At 45.2% G+C, this 19,950-nt stretch overlaps 1 protein-coding gene across 2 annotated transcripts; it reads right to left on the bottom strand.

Annotated features, from left to right (window-relative positions):
- Window positions 1-7,381: 7,381 nt before the first annotated feature.
- LOC144118917 (uncharacterized) lies at window positions 7,382-16,558 on the bottom strand. Of its 2 annotated transcripts, XM_077651691.1 has the most exons (4): window positions 16,434-16,558; window positions 11,863-11,909; window positions 10,231-10,320; window positions 7,382-7,804 (listed from the first exon to the last, which is right to left on the bottom strand). In XM_077651691.1, exons 1-4 carry the CDS (start codon window positions 16,489-16,491, stop codon window positions 7,544-7,546), a joined length of 456 nt encoding a protein of 151 aa, XP_077507817.1. In that variant the 5' UTR covers window positions 16,492-16,558; the 3' UTR covers window positions 7,382-7,543. The 2 variants fall into 2 exon arrangements, with proteins under 2 accessions (XP_077507817.1, XP_077507818.1); XM_077651692.1 differs by lacking the exon at window positions 10,231-10,320.
- Window positions 16,559-19,950: the final 3,392 nt, after the last annotated feature.

Genomic DNA, 19,950 nt, shown 5'->3' with positions numbered 1-19,950 from the left:
TTGCAAATTTCGGCATGCAAACAAGGGTGGTAAATCACAAGGGTGATAAGCGAAGTGTACTACTCTGGAGGCAGTCATGGTGCATAGTGGAGATTGTATGATGGTGACATTTTAGCGGCAGTAACATTTTTATGCGATGACTAATTGTGCAAGTGACCTGCCGCGAGGTCGTGGGTTCAATCTCGCTGGCGCAGGCCGCATTGCGGTAAAGCCGAAATACAAGAATTTTTGTGTGCTAAGCCTTTCGGTGCAGTTTGGAGTACGGTAGCAGGTCGAAATACATACGCAACCCTCCACTGCCGCGCCCCTCGCAGCAGCTCCCTTGTATCTATTCATTTGAGTGTCGGGTTAATTAAAGATTACGCGCACCAATGTTTTCTTTAGATGTCTCTTTCTCAGTGTCGAGGCAGGGCAAAGTAATCTTACAGTCGCGGTTGTTAAGAACAGAATTACGGGCTTATCATCCACGTTTTGCAGCTGGAAAAAATGTGTTTTCCGGTGGTCAGTCGGTTTTCCGTAGAAAAAGCGAAGACAGTACAACATTTTTTGCTGCAGCCAAACGCACGCACCATGGTATGATCATTCACTTCTAGTCCATGCAGACACTGCGTGAATCACTGCTTCCGTTCTTACTTTTGCGGAACGTTCCGTCTTTCGCGAATGTCTCGGACAACGCCTGTTTTCTGCTCTTCTTTGACAAAAAGGGCAGATCAAGATGCGAACCGTCCGTCAACATGTTCGTTGTTTCCGTGCAGAGCCCCCTGAGGTTGCCGGGAACAAAGGATTTCTACTCGAGAAACAAAACCTCATATTCTTGCACCAAATACCTGTGCTCTTTTTTCGCCTTTGTTTATCGCAAAACCAGCTGCCGCGCGAGAATTAGCAGCTGCTTACAGTGCCACGCAGGAGCGTGCTTAAACGTGACACCGCAAGGCGGCAAACGTTTGAATAAGATTGTGAAAGACAAGGCGCAGTGTCCTGCGTCACAGCTGCCCCATTTGTTCCTTGAAAAGCGGGTTCTCGAGGGAACAGAGAATATGGCCTCAGGGTCAGTGTAAACACAACGTGAATAGGAGTAGAGGCTGCCGAGCCTATTCCGCTGCCAGAAATAAAGCCGAACATGAGACGCCATTAGTGAACTCAGAGTGACCCGTATGAACAGTTGCAATCGCTCTTGTTGGCAGGCTCCTTTCGTCAGCAAATTTATTTTTCAGGAACAATGGAGGAAAGGAAGATAAGATCGGTCATTTCTGCGACGTTTGCAGTTAGTGTCTTGCTCTGAATAGTGGACATTCATCTCAGGTGGTATTTGTTAGTAAGCAACACCGCAGTCTAAATTTCAGTGCCCCATTTTTTTCCTTTTATTTCCTTGTATGTCTTGTATAGTTTAAACCCATTTATAAATCTGCTGAAAAGCATGACCCGTTCAACGACAGACCCATATCACTTAGGTAGTCCCGTGCAAAGTAATGGAACACATCATATTCACTCACCTTGCTAACTTTCTACGTGAGTTTAATACATTACGTAAGCTTTGCAAATGTCCGTGCACTCTTGCGCAACGTAAAAGCTGCTGTGGGGCGCCTCTGAGCTCATTCGTTGATTAAGTGATTCACGAGCTCGATGATCACCTAATCAATACTGAATTCAAACTTAGATTGCTTGCAGGAACGAGGGAGACAGGTAGCAAAGTAAAAGCGAAAGAAAAACAATCCTCGCCACTAACGGCTGATGTGAAATCACGGCATAGTAAACTCGACCCATGGTTTATGGGAACCTGCGCCGCTGCTGGTCGACTGTCCATGCGTCGATGTGGGCGGCAGGGGCAGTTATCCCAGCCACGAAGGTTCTAAATTGTGCTGTGGATGGCGATAGGTGAGCTGCGGGAAACGGGACCGCTTGGCGCAACGAGGAACAAAGAAAGACGCCAGGAAAAAAAAATTAGGTACGTAGGAAACGGAACGGAGGATGTAAGCAGTCTGTTCTGTTTTCATTCCTGCACGCATATGCTTGGCTGCGTAAGAAAACCAAACCCCGCCTCCCAGCTTATAGCAGTGCAGCGGAAGTTACGAATGCGAGACTACTCGTAATACCTTCCAGATCTGTGTGGTTGGGTCGCGAGAAGCATTAAAAGGGTGCACTTGTAGTTTAGATTCAATGCACATGGTAACTAGCGCTAAAGACAAGGACAGAAGAGAGACGGACACCACGAATGCTAGGCATCAACTGGTTTTATTTCAAGACAAGGGTCATTTTTTCAATCTCAGGCCAGAATGAACGCGAAATACTGGAAACCTTCCTCATTATCATGGAACGACAGTTGTGCGTAAGCAACCCATCCTTATCTGTCATCCAAAGAATTACATTTCTTTAACCGGTAGGTCCCGTTGCACATGCGGTTTAGGGTGTGATCCGTTGTATCTCTCTTCTGTCCTTGTCTTTAGCGCTAGTTACCATGTGCATTGAAACTAAAGATCACCAACTAGCCCAGCTGTCCACTTTAAAAGCACTTGTAGTGCCTGTCGCCTAACGCTAGTGCCGGGTGGTTCACTGCGACATGCTGTGAGACGAGCGTGTAAGAATAGCCGCTAGCGCACACGCGGCCAGCGATAACACGCGGTGAGCTGCGCTAAGTTCAGTTGCTATCCGCATCGACGCTATCATCTCCTGCACCTTCTGCGGTGCCGCATGGCTTGTTTCCTGATGATGATGGTGGATTTTTATGCCGCAAGGGCATCTGCGCCCGAAGGGTGCCATGGCACAAGGTATTGTTTCCTAATGTCGCTTTTAATGCATAAACTTAAAAGGTAACACATGAAAATGTAAAAAGTGTAATATAGTTTCAACGGCTAGACTTACTGATAATTTAACAACACAATAAATAATGCTTTTATTTTTCTTTCTATATATTTCGGTGGTTGGCTGGGTCGTTAGCAGTCGTGCATTCACGTTTATTACAAATACATCGTCAGGCCAGTCGATGGAGTGAGGGCGGTGGCGTGTTATCCGACCAAGGCGAAGGTCCCAGACCTCTGTACAGCTCATGCTGGCGCCATCTCTTTGTCTTCGGCACGGGGACAGCACTGGTCACAAAATTAAAGCGGGGAAAAATCCAAGTGCGCTCTCCAGCTAAGAAAATTGGCAGATGACGAAGCCTCCTAAAGACCCTAGTGCAGCGGCAGCCATCTACGCATACGCCATCCTTGAATGCGCTATTTACGCCTTTTCTGCGAAGCGTTTCATGCTTACTGCTACTCTCAGCCAGCGAAGAGATATATAGTCAGTTTGGTTTTTAGTGAACCTCTTGGTGTACTCCCGCTCCGCTACAGCATAATATGTTGCAACCTTCACATTCCTCCCTCGAGCAGCATCTTCGCTTCTCTTGTGTGGAAGTGGAAGCCTCGTTACACAATCAGTCTCTGTGTCGTCATCAGTGAATCTCGCACTCCGGCCTCTGAATAATTTTTTTGGCGTCGGTACCTTTATTTGCGTCTCTGTAGCTGGAAATGCAGCAGGGCATTTATTTCAGTTCAGAGTCATTCGTAATGACCGTAGTAAAAAGGACTAACTTTGAGCGCTATCCATGCGCATGAAACGAATGAACAACTCGCCTAAGCTAATAAGGTGGATTGTTGAGCTAGTTGGTGCATGATCTAATAAATGGCAGCGGAAGGTAAACGAAGACATCGAAGAAACACACAGACGAGGACGATGCGAGGACGAGCATCGTCCTCGTCTGTGTGTTTCTTCGATGTCTTCGTTTACCTTCCGCTGCCATTTATTCGATCGCCTAAGCTTTCCCGTATGAAATCACAAATTCGGCTGGCGACGAAAATGGTTCCTGTTCTCCCCATAGCTCTCATCAGCCGTCCTCGAGATGGTGTAGTATTTCTTTTTCTTTTGCAATCATGTGTAACTATGTGTCCTGTTTGTTAACCCAGCGGTCGTCCGAAGATCGGTAGCAAGCCCATTATCAGCGCCAAAAAAACAGACCACAACGAATTCGATTCCTACTCGCGCCGGAGTCCTTCTTTAGTTCTTTTCCTTTGGCTCAGGATATCCGTGATGTACAGAACCAGACATGCAACAATTTCTGTGTAAATAAGATTTACGTCTGTCGTCGATATTATTGCTGCTATCTGATAGCATGCTGCAGCTGTGAAGTTCACGTTCAAGTTCCATAGCAAGCATGTATCAAATGCTAGAGTTAAGAGCGAGCGTGTTCCTCCGTGGAACGACTACATGCATTGTACACTCTAATGTGCATTCCACGTAGGCGTTTGATGGCAGATGATGCTTTTCATATCGCTGGAACGTGTTTATCTACACTAAAATTAACAATACTCCTCGTAGCAGAGGGACGCCGTGCCACCGCGTACTCTGTAAGCGTAGTCGTGCGCGAGCCTCGCCACTGAAGAACATCTGATTTATTGAAAGACATCAAGTGCAAGACACACTGATGTTGTTATATATGTCGTATATAATGTTGTTATCGCATGCTGCCATATAGCGAGGAGCTAGCGAGGCCAAGTGTCGGATCAGCACCCGCGATGTTGATGCGCGCAGTGGAATAAAGATTGCGAATTCATGGGAATTGTTTACTTTTCCACATTTCAAGGCTGCTAACCGTCCTTCTGCGCAACAACCACTAGCTTCGCAGGCTTTTTATTGTTGCGCAACGCAACTCTATGCCTTGCAAACTCTGCTTACCTCATTGTGTCAGCAGCATTCGAACTACAAGGGTGTTAACAAGGCACTTTTCTGTTAGGACCTCGGCAGTCACTCTCTCAAGAATCGATTTTAGTTACAGCCCGAAAAAATGCAAAAAAAAGACAGGATAGAAGCGGCAGTATATGTTCATATTTATCTTGAATGCACGCGTCCTGCCAATCTAAGTTGTAGGCCGGAAGCTTTGCTGCTATGAAACCCACACGCATGATTTTACTGACTACCTATAGGTGCAAAAATTTTATCAAGAATATTACTCAGCGAGCATATTTTAAGTTGGTGCATCCAAGCTTTTCATAGTTGCCAGATGTGAATTGTTCAATATGAGACTCAAGGGTGCCCAGCATGCCTGCAGTCGCACTGCGGAATTGACGGGGTGTGCGTCGCCCGAGACTCCGTAATTCGACCCGTCTTGAACTAACGGGTTTACCTAAAAAGCACAACACACAATCAGGAAAATACCATCAAAGTTATGCATGCTGCAGGAAGTAAATCCATCAAAATCTTGTTAAGGGCACAGGGTAGGCCCTACACTTCGCATGTATTTTTAAGCGTGTTTAAAACACTTTTGCTTGGCAACTGCCACATGTAACCTATTCGGGTCTGTGTTATTGCATTTTCCAGTCCCTTCTTTTCTTTTACTAAACTGGTATTATAGTATTCTAGCGTATATATATATATATATATAGTTTTGGCATTTTTTCCGGAACGATAAATTTTAGTGTTCGGAAAGAATAAAGCTCTCCTAGAAAAAGGCCTACTGTGTATATTTTTACCATCATGGTTCAGTAGCTTTGCATTTCTAAGCAGGTGAAACTGACAAGAAGGTCAGCCTTCTTACTTATATTTTTCTAGTAATGGGTGAAATGTAACTAAAGATGACAGTGAGATATATTTAACCTTAAAAATAAAAACTAATTTCCTTCAATTCTGCGGCAGAAACAAAATGCACTTAAACTTCTATTCAGCTGCCACTAGTCATGATGTCAGTAACAGTGTCAGTTTTTCTACTCTTTGCTTGTCAGTTTGCTGCTGTAGTCACTTTTGTGATCTGTTTTCCACCCCTTTTAGGAAAATTGTTTCGGCGACTTTCCCCCTCCCGCAATCCGAGTTTACACAATGCAAGGCAAATGTGATATTTTAAATGGCGTGTGACTTGGCCGGCAGTATGACAAGCTGTTAGGTCAGGCCATGGTACGATCACTGCAAGTGATCCCTGTGACTGAGCTGGTAATTCGAACATGCGCATTCTTAAAAGGTCTTTTTTGGTGGGCGCTTCCAGACAACGTGGTTAAATCATTGGTTGGCATTTTGGGTTCACCCGTGGAGACACTTCTTGAGCTTTGTTGCGGCCCGTTGGCGGAAAAAAGACGTCGTGCCGTGAACAAATGATTTGTGCGAGCATTTATGCACAAAAAAGAACGTTCGACATTTCACCCTACCCGAGAATCAAGTGCCACTGTCTATCTAACAAAGCAGATCACTGGCGTCGCTTCCAGTAGCAAAGGTGTAGAAATACGTGACCGAAATAGTCTTACGCATGTTTGTTTTAAGGTATGGAACTAGTAAGAACGGAAAAGTTTCATCACAACTGCACAGAAATCAAGAAATCGCATGGTTCACTTGATCAAAGAAAAGCGCCCAATAAAACATGCGAACGCTCAATAGAGCCTGCAGTTGTATCTTTCTTGCTTTGCCTGGGAGCAGTTGAAGGACTAATTGAGCTTTGGCAACTTCCCAGTTTTGATTTTGACATCATTTTTATAACACAAATGCGAGCAAGTGTAAGCTTCGAAGGCATCAGGGGCGTCCCCTCTCGTCATTTGACTTCGAAACCTAAAATGTTCCATCTTTACCAAAGGGAAGGAAAGCATTTCAGTCGCTGAATAATGAGGCTTTGACATTCGATGTTGGCAGAAAACAAAAAATCAAATTTTTTGCAAGTTTAATCAGAAGTATCGTTCGTGCCAGTTGGTGAATTGTCGTATGAACTCTCAGTCAAGCGGGATCGCTTCGAAATTACTTCAACGAATGGTTCATCTTGCGTTGGCACCGTCTTTGACAAAAGTAACCAACCAATGGAGTTTGCTTCTTAGTCATCTAGCGGAGCACTGATGGCGCACCTTAGCATCTAATTCATTTCGATACCTTTTCTTCTTCAGAGGGTACCGTTTAAGAGCTTCACTATCCGACTGAGAAGCAAACATCTGTGTCTGATTGCTTTAGGCAAATACGGCACGTACGTATTGCAGTTATCGCTGCATCAGAGCGGCAGCTATTTGTATTTGACCTGCGAGAAATGGTTTGCAGTCATTTCCCAACGTACGGGATAATTCTACGCGTAACATTAGTTATTACGTTTCAGCCTGCTCATGTACTCTAGGTTTATCATTGTACCCCCCCCCCCTCTCCCGGTAACAACCTTTTACCCAAATACACACGCCACTAGGCAAGAGAGCAGACACAATGATCGCCACTAAAACGCGAATGACGACCATATTTTTTGCATTTTTTCCCTATCTATGCAGTTCTCAAACCCAATCGCTCCCTGTGATGCCAGGGTTTCGTTTCTGGAATCAATATTTAGGTTTACAAATGCTCAAGAGGCAAAAGACTTGACAGAAAATGCAGCCGGTACAACACACAGCTCATGTACGGTAAAAGGGCTTTCTTCATGTGCACAAAAAGCTCGGCTGGTTAAAAGTATCCTAGCGAAGAATGTACGGCGCTCATTGCATCCAAAGCTTATTGTCAGGTCCAAGCACAGCTGCAAATTGACTGGTGATCGGCTGTGTTCACGGTGCTTTCTGCGCAGTTATCCGAACCTCCTCGGCGGATTCACATTGGTCGGCCCTCCGGTAGTCCTGTATTTTTGTGTCTGCCTCTTGAACGGAGGCACCTTCTTTCGTGTAGATTTGCTTTGTGGCTGTTCAACTGATTTGCTGTTAGGGCCGCCTTCTGACGACCCACGGCGGCCGCTGACTCCACCGGGTCCTGACGGTTTCCGAAGAGTCGGGTCGGGAGGAACGTCTGTTACACAGTCTCCATACTTGCAGGCGCCGGGCCGGAAGAATTTCTAGAATAAGGTCAGAAATACAGAAGGAAGAGCATGGCGGGAATTATCCTGAATTAATCTTTCCTTTTCTTTGGTGCAATTATTTCTCAACACAATAAAAATCAATGAAGGTGGAGAAACAGGCACTTTACAGAAGGCCTTCAGACGATGTTCTTTAAGTTTATGTCCATTAAAATCACAGGCAGCTTCCTTCATCCCATTAGGCCATTTCTTACGTCTATTCTTATTGCTCATGTGGCTCAAAAGGCTTTACTGGTCGCTGCGCTTCGATTCAGTTTTTTACAGTACATCTTCGGACACATTCAGTCCCACAGTATTTAATTATCAAAACAAATATGTTCTTCCTATTTATCAACATCGAAACCTCGCCCCTTGTCGATATCCAAGCGGCAGGGATGGCAGCCAGGGATGCCATCATTGCGTATGGTATACTGCATGTTTTTCCTCCTCAACCCACATGTAATCTGATCTTTTCCCCTCGCCTCACAACTGGGCGCAATGGCTAAGCCCACCGACAAGTCTTGAAAAGGAAAACAAACCTGAGCCCTGAAGCTGCAGAAACTCGATCAAGCCCAGTTCTAATAGCACACTCCGCCAGCCCCTCGGACCAATTTTCAGTACATTGATGAAGCGCTACAGGATGCCAAGAACACAGATACCGGCTTTTTGTGGGGAAAAAATGTTTTATCTCCCTCTCTCTGCAAGCTCGAATTAAATTTAGAAGACGGTCACCTCCACTCTGTCCAATTTCACGTAAATGTGTTGCGACCAAACGTCTTTATTCATCGAGCCAATCCCGCGAAACAAAAAGAGAACGCGAAGTTGCAAATACTCCTTGCTTAAAGCACCAAGAGTTGCTATAAGAAATCTTTAATTGTCAATCAGCAATTATTTGTCCTAGCTGCTGGCTCATGGCGATTTTAATTTTGGCTTGGTCACATTTAGGAACTTGATGAACGCATATGATTTCTCCTCAACTGCATGGTGCACCGACTTGCAAAAACCTTCCCCACGTATCGCTTTCAGCCGAGGTGATAAAGAACACCGATAGCTTAAATACGCTCTTCCCTTGACACCCCAACCAGTTAAAGCACCTGCTCTATGGCCATGATAATTCAGGCCTCCTCCATGGCATAGCCACATGGACGTATTCCCGAAAGCGCCCAATATCAATCAATCAATCAATCAATCAATCAATCAATCAACTTTATTCAGCATTTTTTGTCCTGAAGAGCAGAAAAAAATGCTAGGGTAGGAGCAAAAAGCCACAAACTCAGTAGCTTGACGAGGCTCCCACCCCTAATTGACAAGGCCAACAGATTGTCACGTTATTACATATACACACACACACACACACACACACACACACACACACACACACACACACACACACACACACACACACACACACACACACACACACACATATATATATATATATATATATATATATATATATATATATATATATATATATATATATATATATATATATATATATATATATATATATATATATACGTGCAGGACTTAGAACCAGCGAAGAAAAAAAAAGTATGCAATGGAATGTGCAGTAAGACAGGTGCTATATCTGAAATAGTCCCCAAGAGAAAGCGGCAATTTTCTGCTACGTCATATTAAGGGTGTGAAGGGTTTTACCAACCGTGGTCGTACCTCAGAGAAATTCTCTGATTTAGTTATCACTCTAATCACCTTTTCTTGTCCGGAGGCTGTTCGACCTTTTATTGCTCAGCCGCGTCAATGGGCAGACAATAGTACGCTTTCAGATCACGAGGTTTCTGTTCTGTTAGAGATGTGAACTCACAAGGAAGTGAAATTTTGAGCTTCCACAAACAATTATCATCTATTTTTGCAGTTAAGTGACTCTGCGTTGCTCACTATAGCTCTGTGCCTTGCTCTGCGATACTAGAAGCTTTACACAGTTTAGAGCAAACAGCAGTCGGGCCACGTAGCGAAAGAGTTAAAAATGTGCAGGACACTTAAGCTCCGCCTTTAAGGGTATAGCGCTGTCGCGTTATGACACGGACACTGTTTCCATGCCATGTGAAAGACCACACGACATACACATAAAGATCCGCTTTAACGAAACTACGAAACTGCGCGGTTTATGGGTGGCTTGTCTAAATCGTAACCTAAGGGTTCGATTCCTGAATAACTATTCCAATTATCTTTTAGACGAAATTCATTAACTATCAATACTTCCATCTCCTAACGACGTTTGAGTAATGTTGCGAGCATCTAATCATCATTTTTATAACCTTGTAATCCATTTTCAAATCCGCCGCTTCACAAGTGTCGTAGTCGCCTTTTCAGCCAATCCGGAATTGTCGCTCATAACAACCACAACGTACGCTATTGAATTTTCTGCAGAACGGGACCTCAAAGCTACTGCTACATGAACTCACTGTGCACGGCGTCCCATCAGATTCGTAGCCGATTTTGGGTATGAAGCCCTTGCAAAAGTACCAGCACGCGTGGACGTGTCCTGTGAGCCCCTGGAAAAATGTCAATGACACCGAGAAGTCTTTTAATAATGTTGTTAACCTCCACTATCTTTCTTTCCTGTCTCTTTATCTTTTGCTAGTGGGCCAGAATATTGTCGGCTACAGAAAAGGAACATATAGGCTGCCGAATAACGTGAGAGACACAGAGACTTCATTCCCAGCCCCACCCTCAGCCGCTCAAAATATGCTGTGACTGCCGACCAAGTAAGACTGGTGATCAATCTGGTCTGAAGTTAGCCAAGAGCTCGAAGAAAGAGTAGCGGTGTGTGGGTGTAGGTGGCGAGAGGGCAGATGAGTATGCGAACAGGAATGCTCTACGGTCAGTTACTGCAAAGATATTCTATCACAAAAGGGTACTTATTTGAGCTAGTAATAGGTCGGCACACTAACTCATGAGTGCACTCATATCGCCTCACTGACACTCACGTTTGTGTTAGTGTGAGTGAGTGGTTGTGAATGCGAGCGGGCATCAGTGTGAGTGCGGGTGAGTGAATGTGAGTGCGGGTTGTCACGAGTGTAAGAGTGAGCGGATGTGAGCGTGAGTGGACGTGAGTGTGAGTAAGAGCGAGTGGATGTGAGTGAATGTGAGTAGTGAGTGGACATGAGTGATGAGTGGGTTGGAGTCTGTGTGAGTGCATATGAGTGGGTTGGAGTGGTTGTGAGTTGTTCTGAGCGAACGTGAGTGCGAGTGCGAGTGAGTGCGAGTTGCCATGAGTGCGAGTGTGACCGAGTGGTTGTGAGTGGTTGTGAGTGTGTGTGGACGAGTTTGAGTCGGTGGATGTGAGTGCGAGTGACCGTGAGTGTGAGTGTTATTGAGCCAGCTTTCATGGTGCCGAGGTATGGAGCTAGTCGGTAAATATCACAGGAAAAGGTACAGCGCAAAATACAGAGCTAGTCTGTCTGCTCCTTTAGCCCTGTACAGGCCGCCGCGGTGGCTGAGTAATTATGGCGCTCGGCTGCCGGCCCGAAAGACGCGGGTTCGATCCCGGCCGCGGCGGTCGAATTTCGATGGAGGCGAAATTCTAGAGGCCCGTGCGCTGTGCGATGTCAGTGCACGTTAAAGAACCCCACGTGGTCGAAATCTCCGGAGTCCTTCACTACGGCGTCTCTCATAACCTGAGTTGCTTTGGGACGTTAAACCCCTGTAAAACCAACGAAACCTTTAGTCCTGTATATTTTGCGCTGTACCTTTTCCTGTGATATTATGTCATTCGAGCTTCACATTGAGCCACTTTTTGCAATACCCGTCACAGTTCTGTTAGTGTGATGAGCAGCGCTACTCCTAGTTACTCGCAGTCTCCCATTCTGAGCTTACCATATATGAACTGCAGCTCTAAAGCAAGGACAGGCAGTTTCGGAGAGGCGAGGCGACTCTGATTAAGTGCGCTTCAGCTCATGCTATAGTAAGTACAAATGAATAGTTTGCTTACATGTTCTGCGGAAACTCGAAGAAAGCTCTATTTTTGAATGACGTGGAGATACGCGTCTAAGAATGCCAAAAAAGTTATGTTCGCACAAACACCACGTACTTACTAGTCTTCGCAAGAACTTCTTTTCGCATTTCTCTGCAAACAGTCCAGCTGCGAATACAGGGAGCAGAAAAAAAAAACACTTCTCAGCCAGTGAGCACAAAAGACACTACTGTCGGTGATAGACCGAGAAAGGGCTTACAGAACATCTAGATGCTTCAATACCGAAGCGTGCTCCACAATAAGAAAATTGAATATTTGCTTTAGTCCTTTTTTAATAACAAGGCACGCATTATAACTTGCGCTCAGTAACTGACACGACAGTTTGGTGTCGAGTCAGCTTTCGCACTGTGTGGCTCGACACCAAATATTATCACTAAAAAGTTCTTCACGTTAAAGACAGTTTCTGACATATATGGGACCGCCACTACTTTGCCTCGTTCAGTCCTTGAGCGCAACGTTAAACGAAACCGGAAATACTTCCCTATCATTTAATGTTAACCCACCGCGGGGGCTCAGTGGTTAGGGCGCTCGGCTACTGAGCCGGTGTACCCGGGTTGCTTCCCGCCCGCGGCGGTCACGTTTCGGTGGAGGCGAAACGCAAAAGGCGCCCGTGTGATGTGCGATGTGAGTGCACGTTAAAGATCCCCAGGTGGTCGAAATTATTCCTGAGACCTCCACCACGGCACCTCTTCCTTCCTTTCTTCCTCCACTCCCTCCTTCTTCCTCCCCTTACACCGTGTTTCGGGCGTCCATCAAGATAAATAACACAGTTACTGCGCCATTTACTTTCATAAAAAATAATAATTTTCAAAAACCCAATTTTCATCATTTATTGTTGGGTCCAGCCATAATTCACTTCAGCGCCCACAGAGCTCATCAAGCCAGATTCGTCGTCAGCTTTGCTTTTAACGTTTCTGCAATTTAAGGCAAGGAGAACGATATTACGAAAAGCCTGAACTCAAGCAGTACAGCATGGCCGCCTGAGCCGCATCACCTCATGCAATTGTGATTTCTATGTGAAAGTATTCCCGTCTATTAATAGTTTGTCATAATTAAGGTAAGTTTAACAATGTGCGCAAAATCATCTAACTTAGCTTTCGCATATTCCCATAACTGTTTGCGCTTAGCAAGGACATTACGGCAGTAGTCTTAACTGAGGTACAGACTTGCTACATTTAACTTATGGGCTTTACGAAACGGTACAGACATCTCGTTGAATTTAAATAGCCGCATGATAAATGGCCTGGTAGAGGTTTCTTTCTGTGAACACGAAGAATTCTCTCAATGCTTGGAGTTGCTACGCACGTCTTGGTGGCAAACGTTCTTGAATTACCCACCCCTGCAGTGAAGAGCAAAACCGCAAAAGAAGACGGGACTGAAGCAGGCGACAACACAGGGCGGTACTGACGACTGAAAATTTCTTGAAGAACATCAGAGCTTATAAGGATCAGTCGCGCGTGTAATCTGCGTAAAAAGGTGAAACATGAGAAAACATTTCAATGACAGCCATGACGAAAACAATCGGTACGTGGAAGGGAAGGAAACCGAGCAAGGATGACACACCTAGCCTGCGCAAAACCAAACAAATAAATGTTCTTCAATAAATGTTCAGTTGTCAGTACCACCCTGTGCTGTCGCCTTCCTCAGTCCCGTCCTGTTTTGCGGTTTTGCTCCTCACGACCTACCAACTGGCCCACAACCAAGTCCTTCTAACCTGCAGTGAAACAGGTGCTCCGTCACTGCTTTCCTAGAGGTCACAGATAAAATATTGGCGCCTAGTTCGGCTGTCTACTGTGAAGAGAAATCCGCTACTCAACGCTAATTGAAAACAGATCAATCACAGTAGATCCATGCGCTCGTAAAATTAAACGGGTACAGACACAAAGTGACTGGGTGTCCGTTTCTTTTCATGAAAAACGCCAGCTGGCCTAGTGATCATTGAAATGGGGTCAGACACAAGTGCGCTGTATGAATAATTGATTACAAATGATTTTGGACCACTAATTAAGTACAAACAGCGTAATCTGAGACGTGAAGAAGTAAGACACACAAGGACGAGCGCTGCCAGTGTGTGTGTCTTCCTTTCTTGGTCCCGTCTGCTGCGCTGTTTCCATGCAAAGAATGTACCAACTAGCCCGGCTTACTCCTTTCTTGGATTTAGTCGACAGAAGATAACATATCGACAGTCTAAGGAGAAACATATTTAACAACTGTTTATGGCGACAACAACGACGTCATTTAGTGGTGGCTAAAAACATTACTTCACCTGCTGTATTGCAACTGAGAGACTGCTGAAAAGTGCTTTCTTTACCCGTGTGATTTCTGCAGGTTAAAGAAATTAGTGAGTTAGCTTATTGTTATGTCTGTTATGTCTGTTTATCACTTTCACTTCAGCGAAGTATGGCCTGCATGTTTTGCTCTCACAATCCCTGCAAGGTATCACAAGGTGTCATTTCACCGTTTCATCGCGCTGTTTCTACTCAATTAAATACCGACTCGCCAAAGCTTCTGTTTTAGCTTGTGCCGCTTGTTTCGGTCTCGGTCTTCGTCAGCGCTGAAGTGTACATTGACGTCACGGTGGGCCGGCCAACCTGAACTACCACATTTCTGATGACGTCGTCGTCGTCGGCAAGCCCTTGTTTGTCCTGTGAACAACCGCTGGGTTCTGTTACGTCACAATAATTATGTTAATTGCAGCTTCACGTCACTCGATGCGGGTGGAAATGGCCAGCGGCTCTTCGGGCAACATTCAAAATCATATTATGTTCCATTCAATTCCTGCAACTGAAGCTAGCTAGAAGTCATACCCTTTCGGCCATAAAACAAATCATATCAAATTTTGTGTCTGTTCCCCTTTAAAGGGATAGGAGGGTCGAAATTGATTCTGCAGTGATACGACAGTCATGTTGAAATGAGCAACCATTCTTACCGACTTTAGAGAGCAAAACTCAAAATCAGATTGCGTAAGGTAATTTTCGCAGATACTTGCTAATTTTTCAACATAGTCTCAATTTCCTCGCAAAGGCCTTTCCTGTCGATATGCAGGTTCAAATGTCAACGCTGCAAGAGAACTCCGTTCCAGCCCTACAGAGGTAGAGACACACTGGTGCACGGATCATCTCCTGCGACACTGACGTCTTCGCGTCTGGCCCTTATATTCCCGAGATGAAAACCCGAAGGAGCCATGATCTAGGCAGGACTCTTACGTGAGTGCGGAAGAACTTCCCACCACGTTTTGTCACTTTCCTTCACTTTTAAGCTAGCAGTGGGAGGGCACGCTTTGTCGTGCTGCGAGGAGACTTTTATTCCAGGTCGCTTAACGTCCAATCTACGATGGAGCTTGTGGGGTGTTTCGACATACCGAGCCCTAATTTTGGTTTGTCACGCTTCAAGGTATTCAATCACGATCGAACACTTCACATCGAAAAAGGCTGCGACCACAGCATTGACAGCTGATGAAACCGTTTTTCTTGCTTTCTTATATAGTTTTGATGCTACTTCAACATTTCTCATTGTTTCCTACTTGAGATGAAGAAACTAGAGGGCCTACTTGTTGGGCTAGTTAGTACTTAATTACGAAGAAGATTCTGCAGCCAAAGGCACAAACGCTGAGTTAAGCTCTGTTTCTGCCTCTTTGCAAAGTGTGTGCCTTCAGTATCACAATGTCCTGCCTAATGATGAAACCAGCTTTCAAAATTGGGCAGAATGCAGTGGTACGCGCTTTTTCTTTTGCGCCTTTTGCTTTTGTTTTTGTTAGCTTTCAAGTTCATTTTGCCTTAATTCTGCCATGGACGTTCACCTTACTCTGTTGATACGGTTTGCGCAGGCGCACACTTTTCTGCACCACGTTCGCTCCAATAAACCAAAGTTGCTAGTTACCGCCTCTACTCCCACGTCCTGTTCCTGTTGTGGTTCTCTTTACCCTTTAACAGAGCAATGAATCATGGCCTTCGTTCGACATCTTCAAAAAAATGCTGCAGTGATCATATCGCGCTGAACTTTCATCAGCCCTCACCTTTTTTGCTGGCATCCGATTCTGACGTCTGACCATCCTTAATGTGACACGCCCACTTCAAGACTGCTCGCTCTCATGTAAATACGTATTAGCCCGCACATACTGAAGGGTCTGCGATTTTCCGCGATTTGAATTTCTTCTACGAGAACTACTATGACCACACGTTCGTGAAAATGGCAGGGATGAACGGCCATATTGTTTGGATTACTGGTGGCTAAACTGTAGAACCTGCTGATGTCAAATGACACTGAAGGAGTACAAGCGATGGCGCTGCGACCGCCAAACGCACAATCTTGTGCTCTTGCAGACCGCAGAAGATAATAGTCGTGGCTTCCGGCAGTGAAACCCGAGAAGTCACAGAGCTATTTTGATTTATTATTATTATTATTATTTGCCATTGTCGCGCTCTACCTTGTCATGTACTAACGCCGGGAGTTAAAAGCGATGCGTTGAAAATGAACACAAGATTCATAGAAAATAAAACAAGAATTAAAAATTGGCTAACAATAGAAATTCAGCGGCGAGCGATAAGCGTTTAGCACGGCAAGTTAAATCACGTGCACGGACATTTTACTAGTTCTCCTGAAGAGCCAGCAGAACTTACTTGCGTTACTTACTGAAGAGTTGCAGTAAGCTCAGTCCCAGTACGAAGAGCCGAATAGCTCGCTTCCCCATGCTCTGTGCAGAGCCTAGAAGCAAGTGACTAATACCTATTCCAAGAAGAGAAAAGTCGCCATGTCGTTTTCTAAGCTCCACTCGTCTGACCTCCATATTTAACGAATATTGTCAGGCGCGGGCTTGCAGCAAAAGAAGCAAGAGTTGCTTTGCAAAAAAAAAACCCCGTTCCTCACACATAACGCAGTGTAGTTAGGAAAGAAAAGTCATCCAACACATCCATCAAAGCGAGGAGCCTATTAGACTGCATAGCGCTCATCTGCCGCCGCACGTTCGCGGCGTGAAATGCAAGCTCTACGCTATTTTCCACGCTCCAAACAACGAATTGAAAAAAAAACGCGTTCAGCATTTGGTAGCCTTTTTCCTCCATAAAAACGCAGCCGCCGCGGTCGGGTTCGAACCCGGGAACTCCGGATCATTAGGGTGCTCGACTACTGATCCGGAGTTCCCGGGTTCGAACCCGACTGCGGCGGCTGCGTTTTTATGGAGGAAAAACGCTAAGGCGCCCGTGTGCTGTGCGATGTCAGTGCACGTTAAAGATCCCCAGGTGGTCGAAGGTATTCCGGAGTCCTCCACTACGGCACCTCTTCCTTCCTTTCTTCTTTCACTCCCTCCTTTATCCGTTCCCTTACGGCGCGGTTCAGGTGTCCAACGATATATGAGACAGATACTGCGCCATTTCCTTTCCCTAAAAACCAATTATTATTATTATTATTATTATTATTATTATTATTATTATTATTATTATTATTATTATTATTATTATTATTATTATTATTATTATTATTATTTGGTAGCCTAACGCAATGGGATATTTTCGTTTTCAAGGACCTTTGGTTGGGGCTAGGGTACGGACAAAAATAAAAAGCGTAAAGTTCTACAAGCCTCACTCTGAAAACACGTAGCCGCGTGCTATTTCATTCGAACTAAACTTGGTCTATGCAATGCACCGCTCAGGAGTAAAACCAGTCAAAAGACGAACCACAGCGAAGAGACGAGGCACACACACGACGACTGGACTAGCAACTGTGCTTTATAGAAGAAAACAGTCTCCCAGGAAAAGTGGCAAAGTTTGCGCAGCTCAGTTAACAACAATCTACATCTAAAGATAAGCTGTGATCTAACGCCGTTGCGAAAGGAAGCTTAGTTCCTTCTGCATGAGGTAGATAGAAGGACTGCTGATGCAGTAATCTCCTTGAATACTAATGAGGAACGCTTCGAGGATTTCGCGCTCAAGTTTTCCCTTGCCTCTGCCGACAATACTAACATTGGAAAATAGCGGGTAGCAACCGCATTCCCGGCAATGCCGAGGCAAGTTAGCGCCGTCAGTAGGGGACAGAGAGTTGTGGTGTTCTCTTAGTCTGTGATTAATACATCGGCCTGTTTGCCCAATGTACACTTTTTCGCAGGTCAACGGAATTTTGTAAGCCACACCTGTGGCACAGTTGACGTAGCGGTTTTCATGTTGCGTCGAACAAACTGGCCGATAAGTCCTGCCACGTGCAACATGTGAGCACAGGCGTGAAAGCTTGCAGGGAGCTGAAAACACACCATTGACGCCCTGCTTTCCGGCGACCTTCTTGATGGAGTGGGCGACATTATGCACATAACGCATGACTTCAAAGTTTCTCTTTTCCACTATCTTTGGGTCAACCCTTTTGACGTCTCGAAGCTTTATCTTTTGCAAGAGCGTTTCGGCCACTGCCCTCAGAAGTTCTTTTGGAAAACCGGCCGCCTCCAACCGTTCATACTGGATATCGAAGCTAGTCTTCATGCTGTGGTAGCAACTCTTTTGCAGTGCATTTCGGAAGCAGTTAGTAGCAATCCCCCTCTTGACAATCTTGGAATGAGCTGACGAGTACGGTAATAAGAACTTTTTAGTTCTAGGCATGAAGCACCAGCAAACATGGCCATCGTCACGAAATATTAATTGAAGTTCTATAAATCTAATCGAGTGGTTAGCAGGTTGTTCATATGTAAAACTGAGGGCACTCGAGCAAGCTTTAAAAACTGTCAAATCCTGGTTTACAACCACATGCAATGAGTCACTGGGTGAAAGATTCAAAAGAATCAGGAAATCATCAACATATCTAAAAATTCTGCACACATGTTTGTCAAAAAGAACGCCTTGCAACGTGTTGTCAAACTTTGCTAAAAATATATGGCACAGTACTGGTGCTACGCTTGCCCCAATACAGATTACTTTTTTCTGGACGTACATGCCATCCTTAAAATTAACAACTGTGGAAGAAAGATAAATCGTTAACAGCTCAAGGAACGTATCCACAGAAACGCCACAAGCATTTTGAAAGGCGACTTGACCCTGCTGTTCAATCAGCTCACGCACCGCCACAAATAGATCACCATGGGGGATGCTGTAAAACAAGTCCTCAATGTCAATGAAAAACGCACTGTTGGCTCCAGGGATGCCTTTGTCCAGAACTTCAATCACTGCAGCCGCGCTCGCAACACACTAAGGGTCCTGAACAGTGATGGACTGTAGTTGTCTCTGCAAATACTGGCCCACTAAATTCTGCCACGTGCCTGCCTCTGTCACAATGGCTCTCAAAGGGCAGTCAGCCTTGTGCGTTTTTGCAGAGAAAAACACGCGGAGGTGATTCCCTTTGCAATTCTTCACCCTTTGAGACAGGCTGTCCAGGTTGTTGGCCAACAGAAGCCTCAAAGCTGCGGACTTCAATTTCGAGGAGTTGCGCTTCGCAGGCTGGAAGTTCCTGTCAATGGTCGCCAAGGCCTTCTCACCCAACGCGCCCGTGGGAAGCACCACAAAACCGCCTTCTTTATCCGCCTGAAGAAGTGTCAACTTGTTTTCTGTGAAGTAGTCCACAACTCGGTGAAGAATGTGGTTACTGTGCCGTTTCTGATTTCCAAACGGCGTCCATACCTTCAGAAAGGCACCTCTGCTTCTCATCTTTGTCTTATGTATTAATGACAGACTAAGAGAACACCACAACTCTCTGTCCCCTACTGACGGCGCTAACTTGCCTCGACATTGCCGGGAATGCGGTTGCTACCCGCTATTTTCTAATGTTAGTATCGTCGGCAGAGGCAAGGGAAAAGTTGAGCGCGAAATCCTCGAGGCGTTCCTCATTAGCATTCAAGGAGATGATTGTATCAGCAGTCCTATCTACCTCATGCAGAAGGAACTTAGCTTCCTTTAGCAACGGCGTTAGATCACAGCTTATCTTTGGATGTAGATTGTTGTTAACTAAGCTGCGCAAACTTTGCCACTTTTCCTGGGAGACTGTTTTCTTCTATAAAGCACAGTTGCTAGTCCAGTCGTCGTGTGTGTTCCTCGTCTCTTCGCTGTGTTCCGTCTTTTGACTGGGTTTACTCCTGAACATGTACCAACTGACCCAGATTTCAACACTACTGCAATGCACAGCGCAGTGACGTTCGCAGGGTCCCGAATAAGTTGTGTTTCGATTCTACTTACCTAGC

The sequence above is a fragment of the Amblyomma americanum genome, chromosome 2 (assembly GCF_052857255.1).
Source record: "Amblyomma americanum isolate KBUSLIRL-KWMA chromosome 2, ASM5285725v1, whole genome shotgun sequence".
Lineage (NCBI taxonomy): Eukaryota > Metazoa > Arthropoda > Arachnida > Ixodida > Ixodidae > Amblyomma > Amblyomma americanum.
Note: the sequence above shows the minus strand (reverse complement) of the source record. Positions and strands in the feature narration are given on the sequence as shown.